Below are 14,477 nucleotides of genomic sequence, written 5' to 3' on the forward strand. Positions count from 1 at the left end.
AGCCCATCTGTTTCAAGGTTTGATGCATTGTGCATTCAGAGATGCTCTGGTTATTTGAGTTTCTGTTGCCTTTCTATCAGCTCGAACCAGTCTGGCCATACTCCTCTGACCTCTGGCATTAACAAGGCAGAACTGCTACACACTGGATATTTTCTCTTTTTCGGACCATTCTCTGTAAATCCTAGTGATTGTTGATTATTCTGATGCTCAGTTTGAACTTCAGAAGATCGCCTTGACCATGTCTACATGCCTAAATGCAATGAGTTGCTGCCACGTGACTGGCTGATTAGATATTTGCGTTAACAAGCAGTTGAGAAGGTGTACCTAATAAAGTGGCCGGTGAGTATATATATATGTATATATAGGGAATGTATAGACCTTATGTAGCCCCGCCCCTTTTCAGCGCTGCGCTCGTTGTCTTTTGACTTCCGGCTTGTATTTCCACAGCGATCTTATGTATTTATGAAAGAACTGCTCATTTTAAAATCTTCCCAGTCTACTGACATTTGTTAAGACATCTGCTTTAAACATAACAATGTTCATGATAACTTTCATTAACTCTACAACAGGTAAATCCACTTCACCAGCTAATTATTCTTCAACAACGATGCCATAGAAATATACAGAGCTACCACAAAAAATGGAAGTTCAAAGACAATATTCTAAAGATGGCGGCGCGCTTGTTTCTCTGGTAAATAAGGTCTATAAAAAGGAACCTAAGCCTTGCTGTGCGATGCCATATTGCATTAGTTATTCATATGTTATTACAAACACTGAGTTCAGAGACAGGCCAGGACGTCTGAACCTGATCAAAATTTCATGATGGAGCCAGAAGCCATGTTTGAACAGTCTCTACTTTAATGTATTCTGCTTATGCACCTTATCTCATGACATACATCAAAAGCACCTGCTGTGGTGAATTACAATATGGAGGCAGAGTGATGCGGAGTTTCAGTGATGAACTTAACTTACTCTTTACAAAAAAAGATACTGGAAAGCTTAAACATTCAGCTGACTGACAACATTTGCCTCCTTTTGGCTAACAGAGTAAATAACGTCAAGGAAGATTTAGGCCAACTGTTCTGAGGCTGTTGACTGACAAACTTCAAAATTGTTATTTAGAGAATTCCAAATAAATGCATAAGTTTATATGATTGAATAAGGAAACAAGTGAAAGTAATTTTCTGATTACAGTTATGAGTGAAACAATAAATGAATCTGGAAATGCATTGGCTGTATCTTCCATAATTCATTCTCTGCAAAAGGACTTTGTGGTGTGTATGTGTGTGTGTATGAGTGGCTGAGGGAGTTGAAGAGCAATAACTACATCAATCCATCTTTCATGTTGTCAGTCATAAGGCACAAGGGAGCCCAGAGTCAGAATGGAGGCTCAACTCAATTTTGTCTCAAGACAAAAGCAAGTGGGTCCAATGCTAAATGTGTGCTACATTCAAAAGATCGAAAATGTACTCTTTTAACATGCAAGAATGATTATTTTATTAGATTAGCTAACGAGTATCAATAAATCCTTTCCTAATATCTCAGATATGTGTATTATCATTCAAAAAGGAGATTTAAAGACCCACATGAAATTAAAAATTGAGTTTTTTGGCTAGTATACTCCTAAAGATGATATTTACAATCTTTCTTTTCAGGGCAATGAACAAAAATATTAATGATTCATCAATTACACTCAGAGGCATATAAAAATTTGGTCCAATAAAATTCTCTCAAAAATCACCTTTCTCCAACTAGCAACAGCCAATTTCTCATGACTAAACCACTGTTTATTGCAAAACTAAAGGTAAAAGAAAGGCTATTGGCTATTTTAATAAAAAGGGAGGAGCTTTCCAATATATACCATCCCAATTTTCTATTCAACAAGAAACACATGAACACAAAAGCAAACTGCACTTGTCAAGCCATTTCATTGGATATTTAAAAGTGGGTTGAGCTGTGCATCAGGAGTCATGGAGCAGAACATCATGTTGATCTGGTAAGACAGCATTCAGATTAAAGGAACGTGTATAGCAGGAGCCATGGAGACAGACATCAAAGCGTTAAAAAGTTGTCAATTCCTGAGACAGACATTAGTGATTAACTGTGAGACAGAGTGTCTAAATGAGGGATGATGCGAGACTGAAGGGGATGTGGATGTGGAGGGTGAGTGATGGCACAGTGGCATTCCACAGCACATCAGAAAACAACCTCTCTAATTGCAGTTTATTGTTTTATTTTGTTTTGGTGCTGGGCAGCTATTTTTCTGAAATGCATCACCCTTTATATACAGCATACATAATGGCAAGCCAGGCTGAGAAAAAGGCTTTCTATAAAACAATGTTCAAAAAAACAAGAATGAATATACTAACACAGACATACGGTTAGCAACACAACGATCTGGCATGCGGTTTGTTGCATTACAGAGCGGGAGAGAGGAGAGCTTACCTTCTATAGGAAGGGAAAAAAATGGAAGAACACAGAAAAGAAAGAGAGCAAAAAAGAAAGAGGCATGTTTACAGAGTTATATCAGGGCAAACAGAAAAAACAGAGGTGACAGCAAAGTAAATGAAAGCTTAGGAAACTTATTTTGAGAGTAGAGTGATTTCTTATGGAAATATTTAATATGCATGCTTAAGCAAGCGAAGGGTGTCATCAGTCAGGGAGAAGGATCAAATGATTCAGTAGACGTCTTGAAATATTAAAAAGCAGATCATTAATCTAACTGTTAAACACTGATGCCATGTGTATTTGTCGATGGTTTTTTCATCTATGCTGGTTATTAGGCCTGTGTATTTTTATTGTAATATAGTCAGTGAATTCTGAGCCTGACTGTGAACAGTGCTGGAAATGGAACAGATTATTACATTAGGAGGATAGGAGTGTCAGATTAATTTAGGGAGAAAAACAAAGACACACCAACGAGTCTCAATAGAACGCAGATTTTTTGCCATGTATTGTTCCTATTCATTTTCTTTAAATGCATTTCAAAAAATTATTTAAACCTTGAACTAAAACAACCAGCTTTCCGCTAAATCACAAGATTAGAATATTTGGATAAAACTGCAAAAAAAAAAAAAAACACTGAGTGACGTGACTGAATCGGGTACAATACAAATCAACTGACTACTAAGCCCCTTTAAAGGAAAAGTTTACTGAAAAATAAAAAAGTATCCCATAATTTACTCACCCTCAAGCCATCATAGGTGTATATGACTTTCCTCTTTCATCCGAACACAATCGGAGTTATATTATAAAGTTAGAGTTAGTTATATATAATATCCTGGCTCTTCCCAGCTTTGTAATGGCATTGAATAGTTTTTGAAGCTCCAAAAAGCACATCCATCCATCATAAAAGTAATCCATACAACTCCAGTGGGTTAATAAATGCCTTCTGAAGCGAAGCGATGGGTTTTTGTAAGAAAAATATCCATAGTTAAAACTTTATAAAGTATAATCACTGGCTTCCAGCAACGGCCGTACGTACATTCACGAGTCAAGTTCCAGAGGAAGGGTGACCTCTGACCCGACGTAGGACGCAGCTCCTCTTCTCTTATATCAAAATCCTTCAACATTTTTCTTTAAAAAATGGCTTGAGGGTGAGTAAATTATGGGATAATTTTAATTTTTGGGTGAACTATTCCTTTAAGGCAAGTCAGTTCCCTTGATGTCCATTTTTGCATTGCACCAGGCAGCTATTTCCAACTCTTATTTATTTTAAGTAATAAAATAAATTGCACCTCTAAAGCTCAAATCACACAAGAAGAAAATGTAGCAATGTGTTCTAACCAAAAATGCTGCAACATGCAATAAAATATCTTTTACACGTTAATCAGAGTTTTTGTCCTAACCAAATACAAACAGAGCCACAGGGGGATTTTATTTTTGGAATGATTTCTATTTCTGCGACATTGTGACTGACAGTTTGAGTTCATATATCATTGTTTATGACTTTAATAGCCATAATGAAAGCAACAATTGATAATTTACCTCAAATCTTGAAAGTTAAAGGAAACAAGAATGTTTAAACTGTGAACAAAGTATATTCCATAACAAAGGTTGTATCAGTCAGTACTTTAGTATTTTGAATACATTCTTACTAGTTTATTTGTAATGCATTTGATAATGTACGTATTGAATTTGTTGCGAATGTAAGGCAGAAGTGCACTTGCAGAGAGAGCCTCCCCTTAAGCTCTTCTGATTGGCTGTGATTTGTGATTTTGTCACATCTTGTTGCTTGTTGCTGGAATCTTACCGCACCGCATTTAGTTAGGACAAGGTGTAAGGCTTGACTTCCATTCCTAAAGCAGCTATACTGATCGCTGCAATGCTTATGCAGGCTATGCTTATAGCTTTTTTAAAGGATTAGTTCACTTTAAAATGAAACCTACCCCAAGATTTACTCACCCTTAAGCCATCCTAGGTGTATATGACTTTCTTCTTTCTGATGAACACAATCAGAGTTATATTAATAAATATCCTGACGCATCCAAGCTTTTTAATGGCAGTGAGCTGAAGAAAGTGCCTCCATCCACATCCATCCATCATAAACGTTTACTCCACACGGCTCCGGGGGGTTAATAAAGGTCTTCTGAAGATGCATTTGTGTAAAAAGAAAAAAAACATATTTAACAAGTTATGAAGTAAAATATCTAGCTTACGCCAGACCGCCTTCCGTATTCTACTTACAAAGAAAATGTAAAACTCTCACAGTTCAAAAAGCTTACGCTACGTCCAACGCCTTCCCTGTTCAACTTATGGAAAAAGCTTAACTGACGCGATGCCAGTTCCGCTTTTTCCGTAAGTTGAATACGGAAGGCGGTCTGGCGGAAGCTAGATATTTTACTTCATAACTTGTTAAATATATATTTTTTTTTTTACACAAATGCATCACTTTGCTTCAGAAGGCCTTTATTAACCACCCGGCGCCATGTGAAGTATGTTTATGATGGATGGATGTGGATGGTGGCACTTTCTTCAGCTCATACTCGTTGATCCCACTCACTGCCATTATAAAGCTTTGATGCATCAGGATATTTATTAATGTATCGCTGATCGTGTACATCAGAAAGAAGAAAGTCATATACACCTATGGTTTGAGGGTGAGTAAAGCTTAGGGTAATTTTCATTGGAAAGTGAACTAATCCTTTAACTGTAAACTGGGACTACAGTCACTATATTTAGTTACAATTACAATTTCTCCCATTCACATACGTCCAAGTGGACCATCAAGGCTTTTACATTGTTATTAGAAATAAAATTTTCTATGGAAATTTTTACTTTTCTTCACCAATGCCACAGTCATGTTTACCTTTTGTAAACATAGTAAATTAAAAATTGATCACTTAAATTGCCCAGGGACCAAAGGAAATTACTTGTCTGACCTTTTAAAGCCAATGTAGCTTAATGTAATTGTAAGGTGAGGTTGTAGAAAGGAGTGTATGCATTTATGTACGAGATAAGGCTCATACTTTGTTGGCCCAGGCATCCTCGTCCCAAGAAGTGAGTTGCAGCACTCTTATTATCTCGTTGATCTCAGCGCTCATCTTCTCAAACGTGTAGTTTCTGTTCTTCAAGGCCTCCTCCACACCATGACTCTTAGTGCACTTGGTTGTCACAAAGATTTTAATTGCTGATGGGTATCAAAAAACAATTTTGTTAGTACTCCCTTTCATGAGCTGTCTAAAACTATTTTACAGATCAAGATTAGAGTGCAGTTTATATCTAATGTGTCCAAAAATCAGGCAACTAATTATCTCAATATGAGTAGACATATTTGCAAACATCAACATTAAAAGCCTTTCTGTGTGTGCAGATGAGCTGCCATCAACCTGGCTATTTATTGCTGAGCCAACTGCAGAAAGCCAACTGGATGAAGGGAAAAATCTATCCCTCCCTGCAAGGCGGTTAAATGGTTCCAATTATCAGTGTTGCCATATCAACGGCTGGCACACAGAGACCACACACAAAACACACACACACACACACAGCGGTTTGCTGGTCTATCACCTGATATGAGCACGGGCAGCAGTTCCTTCACTGTGTTCATGGAGGTGACCAGCATCACACGGTGCTCCTGGTGTGTCAGCTCCTGTTGCCGTTCGTCAATCATCTTTGCCATTTTCGTCATGCCTTACAAAAAAATATAATAAAAGGCTGTGCAAGAAACAAGAAGGACTGAGGAACTGTCCAGCTAGCAATAATTCTCCATATATTTATAATCCAAAAATGGATGTTAAATTTGGGATTGGCTAAAGACAGAAGAAGAACAGTGCTATTAAATTATATCCAATATCCAATATCTGTCTATATATATATATATATATATATCTCCAAATAAAATCTAAAAATTATACACTAGCGTTCAAAAGTCTGTAAGATTTTTAAATGTTTTGAAAGAAATCTCTTATACTCACCAAGACTCCATATATTTAATTAAAATAGTAATTTTGTGATAATATTATTAAAATTTAAAATAACTGTTTTCTGTTTGAATACATTTTAAAATGTAATTTATTCCTGTGATGGCAAAGCTGAATTTTCTTTTATACAGTAAATTTCTTTCTTTCAAAAAAAAAAAATATATATATATATATTTATATATATATACTGACCCCAAACTTTTGAACAGTAGTATATAATGTACATTTCTGAAAAAAATTTCAATAGTTAATGCCATACATAAAGCACAAATAGAAGAAAAATAGGCTACTACAAACTGAAAATGCCTCACATAAATAGAAGTTCTTCCCTCCAAAACAATACCACCTAATGAAAACAGTTGAATAGGACATATATAACAAATAAACAGTTTTTCATGGTCATACCCTCATTTAAGGAGTGTAATCTTAAAAAGTATAATCTTCATTCAACCATAATAACACTGAATTTTTTTCATGCAAATAATCACTGCCAGCTGTCCACTTGCACAGCGTCAACTTTAAATTCAAATCAGAATGTAACGACAACTCTTCAAAAGTAAGTAACAAACACAAAATCATTTAACAGAAGTACCTGGTCCCAGGTTTTTAGTGTAAGTGATCAAGTCCTCCATGGTTTCCACAACCTCTGCGACGGTCAGGTACTCCAGGATGCCCTTACACACACGAATAATTTTACGAACCTAAAAAAAAAAAAAAAAAAAGACAGATGATACAAAAGAAAAAGATGCATTTAGGAATATTTATTTACATGTATGCATTTGGCAAAAGCTTTTATCCAAAGAATATTACAGTGCACTCAAGCTATACAGTACATTTTATCAGTACAAACATTTCCTGGGAATCAAACCCATGACCTTTACATTGCTACCACTGTGCTCTACCATCTGAGCTACAGGGATCCTTGAGGACTGATGTTTTATTTTGCAGGTCTCTGCCACAAACAGGCAAACCCACAAGCAGGATTGGGGAGTAACGGAATACATGTAACGGCGTTACATAATCAGGATACAGTTACGTCAAAAAAACGTAGTAATCAGATTACAGTTACATTTTGAAAAAAGGGGGAATACTATCAGGATTACAATGGTTTCATTTAAAACTAAATAAATCATTATTTTGCCATAATAACACATATTAAGCGCTGCTTGATTATACAGTATTTCTTGGTTCTTTTGCCAGTGATGACTCACATGAGCCACCCGCTGGTGCATGCGCAAATAACACCCGTCTACAATCTCCTCGGACGCAGATTGAATCACTGCTGCTAGTTGAAACGATGCTGCCTGCGCGGAAAAACGCTTTCAATTCATGGAAATTTCGCTGCTATTTTGTTTGCAAAGAAGAAAATGCAAACGACATGGTTGTACAGTGCAAACTCTGCCTTACAACTACGAAAACACTTTCTTTATCAAAGGACTAAAAAATAATCTGTAGTACCATACTGTAGCCACTAGATGTCTGAATAGCCCTTTACACACACACACACATATATATATATATATACAGGTGCTGGTCATATAATTAGAATATCATCAAAAAGTTGATTTATTTCACTAATTCCATTCAAAAAGTGAAACTTGTATATTATATTCATTCATTACACACAGACTGATATATTTCAAATGTTTATTTCTTTTAATTTTGATGATTATAACTGACAACTAAGGAAAATCCCAAATTCAGTATCTCAGAAAATTAGAATATTGTGAAAAGGTTCAATATTGAAGACACCTGGTGCCACACTCTAATCAGCTAATTAACTCAAAACACCTGCAAAGGCCTTTAAATGGTCTCTCAGTCTAGTTCTGTAGGCTACACAATCATGGGGAAGACTGCTGACTTGACAGTTGTCCAAAAGACGACCACTGACACCTTGCACAAGGAGGGCAAGACACAAAAGGTCATTGCAAAAGAGGCTGGCTGTTCACAGAGCTCTGTGTCCAAGCACCTTAATAGAGAGGTGAAGGGAAGGAAAAGATGTGGTAGAAAAAAGTGTACAAGCAATAGGGATAACCGCACCCTGGAGAGGACTGTGAAACAAAACCCATTCAAAAATGTGGGGGAGATTCACAAAGAGTGGACTGCAGCTGGAGTCAGTGCTTCAAGAACCACTACGCACAGACGTATGCAAGACATGGGTTTCAGCTGTCGCATTCCTTGTGTCAAGCCACTCTTGAACAACAGACAGCGTCAGAAGCGTCTCGCCTGGGCTAAAGACAAAAAGGACTGGACTGCTGCTGAGTGGTCCAAAGTTATGTTCTCTGATGAAAGTAAATTTAGCATTTCCTTTGGAAATCAGGGTCCCAGAGTCTGGAGGAAGAGAGGAGAGGCACACAATCCAAGTTGCTTGAGGTCCAGTGTAAAGTTTCCACAGTCAGTGATGGTTTGGGGTGCCATGTCATCTGCAGGTGTTGGTCCACTGTGTTTTCTGATGTCCAAGGTCAACGCAGCCGTATACCAGTTAGTTTTAGAGCACTTCATGCTTCCTGCTGCTGACCAACTTTATGGAGATGCAGATTTCATTTTCCAACAGGACTTGGCACCTGCACACAGTGCCAAAGCTACCAGTACCTGGTTTAAGGACCATGGTATCCCTGTTCTTAATTGGCCAGCAAACTCGCCTGACCTTAACCCCATAGAAAATCTATGGGGTATTGTGAAGAGGAAGATGCGATATGCCAGACCCAACAATGCAGAAGAGCTGAAGGCCACTATCAGAGCAACCTGGGCTCTTATAACACCTGAGCAGTGCCACAGACTGATCGACTCCATGCCACGCCGCATTGCTGATATTTGTTCACAAAGTCATAAAGGCAATAATATATTTTACTGTATGATTCTAAGTTTAAATGTCAGTAAATTATTTATTCAGGTATACAATGCCTATCAAAAGTTTGGAGTTGGTAAGATTTGTTTATAAAAGAAGTCTCTAATGTTTGCCAAGGCTGCATTTATTTGATCAAAAATACAGTAAAAACAGTAATATTGCAAAATGTTATTACAATTTTAAAAAACTGTTTTCTATTTTAATGTAATTTATGTAAATGTAATTTATTCCTGTGATGGCAAAGCTGAATTATTATGATCCTTAAATTGTAATTTAAGGCTGAATACTGACCCCACACTTTTAAATGGTAGTGTATGTGTATTAGGCTGTAAGTGACATGAACAAAACTTTAACCCTCGGTTTCATAGACAAAGCTTAAGCTAGTCCTAGATTAAACTGCATGTTTGAGCTGTTTTAACTGAAAGCAACTTGTACTGACATATCTTAAAATATGTCAGTGCCATTGTTTTGTTTCAAGATGCATACCAGTAATGTTTTTTTCTAGGGTAGGCTACTTAAATGTCCTAATTGAACTAAGGCCTAATCCTGGCTCAGCCTAAGCCCTATCTGTGAAACCATAAACAATTAAATCATTAATCTCAATCATTTTTATGAAAATTAATCGTCAGATGAAATTTCATCATTAAGACAGCCCTCATTCCCATTCATACCTCTGCCTCGTCAAAGGTCAGAAGCAGGTCTGAAGTGCCTGAGAGGATGCCCCGCGAGCCATCGATGAGGTAATCACGGGCCGGGACAGAGTACGGGTCTGTCCTCAGCATCTGAGCTGCTTCCACCAGCTTCGCACAAGCATTCTCTACCCTGAGAAACAAGAAACATAACAACTGAGTATATTCATTTGTACTAGCTGGCCTATTATATTGGCTTCAAAAAATCTAATATGAACATCTTTTTTTTTTTTTTTTTTTTAAATCATACCGTATGAATGCCAGGGTCTAACAAATCTATAATGGCTTGCGCTATTAGAAATGCTCAATACTGAATAAATGCAATAAGAAATGCAGTGTAAGATCTCCCAGACTGTATAACATTGTATTAATAGAAATTAAAGCACATCCCAATCGCCGCATGGCCCACGCTACGGGAGAGCAGGATGATGACGCGTTCTGGAGGAGGCCTCTCTTCATCATTATTCTGCGGTGGAGACCCAGACGTATGCAGACACCACCCTGTATGAGGTACCACTCGGGTGTCAGTGCTTACAACAGAGCCTATATATAGAGAGGTTCACATTTCCTGTCACCAGCCACATGTGTGCTGACTGATGAGCTCTGTGCCAGCTTGTGTTTATGGTGCCAAATGTGTCAGCTAAGGCTTTTACGGTCTTTAACTGAGCCCGTCTGCCCAGCCATTTCAAATAGATACAGATTCATACTGATACCCCCGCTTTATCATCTGCAAGGCCTGATCAAGTCTGATGACTTTGAAAGGTAAAAGCACAACTCTCCTTGATAAGCAGCACAGTTTGAGTTATCATTCATGTCTGTAGCACAAATGGTGCAATAAGAACAAGCTAAAGCCTTGAGCTATGAGCAATGAAAATAGTGATTCTTGTCTAACCAAACACTACTAATAACGGTAAGCATTTCTTCTAAATTTAATCTCCATCTGTTTCTCCAACTAAATTTGGACCTGCTTACTGTAAATGACCATGTCACAGTTTGTCATTCCGGTTTGCAATTTATTTCGATTTGGACAATCTTCTAAAAAATGATTCCGCTTTGGAGGCCGATTAGTGAGCAGGAAGAAGCCGTGCAGGGTCCATATGGACCTGTCAGCTCCACTCGCATATGGGCTAGAGCAGCAGAAGACCACACCGAGTGCCACTCCTGTCAGCTAAGAACAGGAAACTGAGGCTACAATTTGAACGGGCTCACCAAAATTAGACAACAGAAGTTTGGAAAAACATCACCTGGTCTGATGAGTCTTGATTTCTGCTGCAACATTCAGATGATAGGTCAGAATTTGGCCTAAACAACATGAAAAAATGTTTTACCCCCTTAAGGTGTGAGAAACAAAGGAACAAGCACTTCTTTGTGTTCTCTGTGACTTTCCTCTATAGGACACAGCTGATTGGTTCTCTTGAAAAGCTTGCATGCTTAACCTTCAAATACTTGATTAGCATTTGTCTTAGCAGTGCAGCGCGCTTTTAGAAACTCTCCAGCTTCCCCAGCTCCACCTGTATAGATCTGCTATGGGTAATTCATGTACGTTATATTGTACAGTAGCAGCATGTCTTACTTGCATACACGTGTCGTGTATGTATTGGCAGCAGCAAGTCAAATATACATACAGTATCTCACAGAAGTGAGTACACCCCTCACATTTTTGTAAATATTTTATTATATCTTCTCATATGACAACACTGAAGAAATGACACTTTGCTACAATGTAAAATAGTGAGTGTACAGCTTGTATAACAGTGTAAATTTGCTGTCCCCTCAAAATAACTCAACACACAACCATTAATGTCTAAACCGCTGGCCACAAAAGTGAGTACACCCCTAAGTAAAAATGTGCAAATTGGGCTCAATTAACCATTTTCTCTCCCCGGTGTCATGTGACTCATTAGTGTTACAAGGTCTCAGGTGTGAATGGGGAGCAGGTGTGTTAAATTCATATTGCTCTCTCTCTCTCATACTGGTCACTGGAAGTTCAACATGGCACCTCATGGCAAAGAACTCTCTGAGGATCTGAAAAAAAGAATTGTTGCTCTACATAAAGATGGCGTAGGCTATAAGAAGATTGCCAAGACCCTGAAACTGAGCTGCAGCACGGTGGCCAAAACCATACAGCGGTTTAACAGGACAGGTTCCACTCAGAACAGGCCTCGCCATGGTCGACCAAAGAAGTTGAGTGCACATGCTCAGCGTCATATCCAGAGGTTGTGTTTGGGAAATAGACGTATGAGTGCTGCCAGCATTGCTGCAGAGGTTGAAGGGGTGGGGGGTCAGCCTGTCAGTGCTCAGACCATATGCCGCACACTGCATCAAATTGGTCTGCATGGCTTTTCATCCCAGAAGGAAGCCTCTTCTAAAGATGATGCACAAAAAAGCCCGCAAACAGGTTGCTGAAGACAAGCAGACTAAGGACATGGATTACTGGAACCATGTCCTGTGGTCTGATGAGACCAAGATAAACTTATTTGGTTCAGATGGTGTCAAGTGTGTGTGGCGGCAACCAGGTGAGGAGTACAAAGACAAGTGTGTCTTGCCTACAGTCAAGCATGGTGGTGGGAGTGTCATGGTCTGGGGCTGCATGAGTGCTGCCGGCACTGGGGAGCTACAGTTCATTGAGGGAACCATGAATGCCAACATGTACTGTGACAGAAGCAGAGCATGATACCCTCCCTTCGGAGACTGGGCCGCAGGGCAGTATCCCAACATGATAACGACCCCAAACACACCCCCAAGACAACCACTGCCTTGCTAAAGAAGCTGAGGGTATCTAAACCCTATTGAGCATCTGTGGGGCGTCCTCAAACGGAAGGTGGAGGAGCGCAAGGTCTCTAACATCCACCAGCTCCGTGATGTCGTCACGGAGGAGTGGAAGAGGATTCCAGTGGCAACCTGTGAAGCTCTGGTGAACTCCATGCCTAAGAGGGTTAAGGCAGTGCTGGAAAATAATGGTGGCCACACAAAATACTGACACTTTGGGCCCAATTTGCACATTTTTACTTAGGGGTGTATTCACTTTTGTGGCCAGCGGTTTAGACATTAATGGCTGTGTGTTGAGTTATTTTGAGGGGACAGCAAATTTACACTGTTATACAAGCTGTACACTCACTACTTTACATTGTAGCAAAGTGTTGCCACATGAAAAGATTTAATAAAATATTTACAAAAATGTGAGGGGTGTACTCACTTCTGTGAGATACTATATATATATATATATATATATAGTATCTCACAGATACTATATATATAGATATAGATATAGATATATATACACATATATACATACACATACAAACACACACATTATATATATATATATATATACACATATACACACACACACATGCATATGTATATCATATTTTAGATTTTTATTTTTTTATTAAATTTTTCATATACATACTAATTATATATAATTACAATTGATATATAATATGTAAAATAATGTCTTGATCCAGTTACATCCTCTTTCATTTCTAGTCTTCTCTACACTTTCCTTATCAAAGAAAACAATTTTTTTGGAAATCCAAAATTAGCAGTTTTACCCCCTTAAGGTGTGAGAAACAAAGGAACAAGCACTTCTTTGTGTCTCTGTGACTTTCTGACTTAACCATTTGAGAGAGTGAGGAAAAAGATTGTGAAAGACAGACACAAACAGACAGGGCATCAATATTAAATAGATTCAACACTAACTGCTCCATCTACATCAGCTGCCAAGACACCACTTCACACACCCGGAGAAACACTAGGGAAAGCAGTCATATAGTTTTTATGTAGACTTATCAATAATGCATTGTAAGCTTGCAGGAAAACGCCCCCAAGCTTTAGCAGTGAGGGTATGACTCAGCCCCTGACGGTAAGCAAACGGACCTTATTTAACCTCTACATCTGATCACACTGTGGAGTTTTCTTCAGTATCAGCACATTCAAAGACCTCATGCACTCTGACATTAGGCTTTATAGGTATCTCATATTGTGTAAAATCAGGATAAACAAAAAGCTTCTTATGTTTAGACATTTATAATATTTCATCAGTTTAAACTTCTCTTGACAAGGTAAAGGCACATACCTTGTTAATGCTGTTCAATAAGCGTGTGTGTTCAGTGTGATTAGAGCTTATGTATGTTCACATGATGAGCGCCTGGAGAGAGACAGGAAGCACAGGTCTTACTTAATGAAGGCCGGAGGCATGTCTCTCTTCATAATCTTGTCTTCTGTGGTCTGCACTGTCTCCTTCCCCACCTGAGAACACATGTAAAACAAGCTTGTTTACAGGATGCATAATGATGAGACCATTTACATGCATTTTTATTTTTTTGACACCAGCTTTAACTCAAAAAAAGTCATACACACAAGGAAAAGCTTTAGCCCTCAGGCACACCAGATTGACACAGCTTGTGAATGGGGTTGCTCTGAATATCTGGACACAATAAGGGCTTGTGTGTTTTGAATGAGCCCTGGGGCTGATCTGCTGCTCGCTGTCTGGGATGCTGCCAGTACTTCCAACTGTCC

At 38.4% G+C, this 14,477-nt stretch overlaps 1 protein-coding gene across 9 annotated transcripts in view; it reads right to left on the bottom strand.

Annotated features, from left to right (window-relative positions):
- The window catches only part of vcla (vinculin a), a 46,024-nt gene that overhangs the window by 22,714 nt on the left and 8,833 nt on the right, over positions 1 to 14,477 (bottom strand). For all 9 annotated transcript variants that reach the window (XR_007933118.1, XR_007933117.1, XM_051916418.1 and 6 more), the window contains exons 2-6: positions 14,137 to 14,207; positions 9,939 to 10,089; positions 7,012 to 7,120; positions 6,007 to 6,129; positions 5,469 to 5,629 (exon numbers count right to left, since the gene is read on the bottom strand). Coding sequence is in view for 7 of the 9 variants with exons in the window: in XM_051916418.1 (XP_051772378.1) it covers positions 5,469 to 5,629; positions 6,007 to 6,129; positions 7,012 to 7,120; positions 9,939 to 10,089; positions 14,137 to 14,207 (615 nt within the window). In the remaining 2 variants the exon portion in view is untranslated. The remainder of the gene's footprint in view (positions 1 to 5,468; positions 5,630 to 6,006; positions 6,130 to 7,011; positions 7,121 to 9,938; positions 10,090 to 14,136; positions 14,208 to 14,477) is intronic.

This window comes from Ctenopharyngodon idella, chromosome 13 (assembly GCF_019924925.1).
Source record: "Ctenopharyngodon idella isolate HZGC_01 chromosome 13, HZGC01, whole genome shotgun sequence".
NCBI lineage: Eukaryota > Metazoa > Chordata > Actinopteri > Cypriniformes > Xenocyprididae > Ctenopharyngodon > Ctenopharyngodon idella.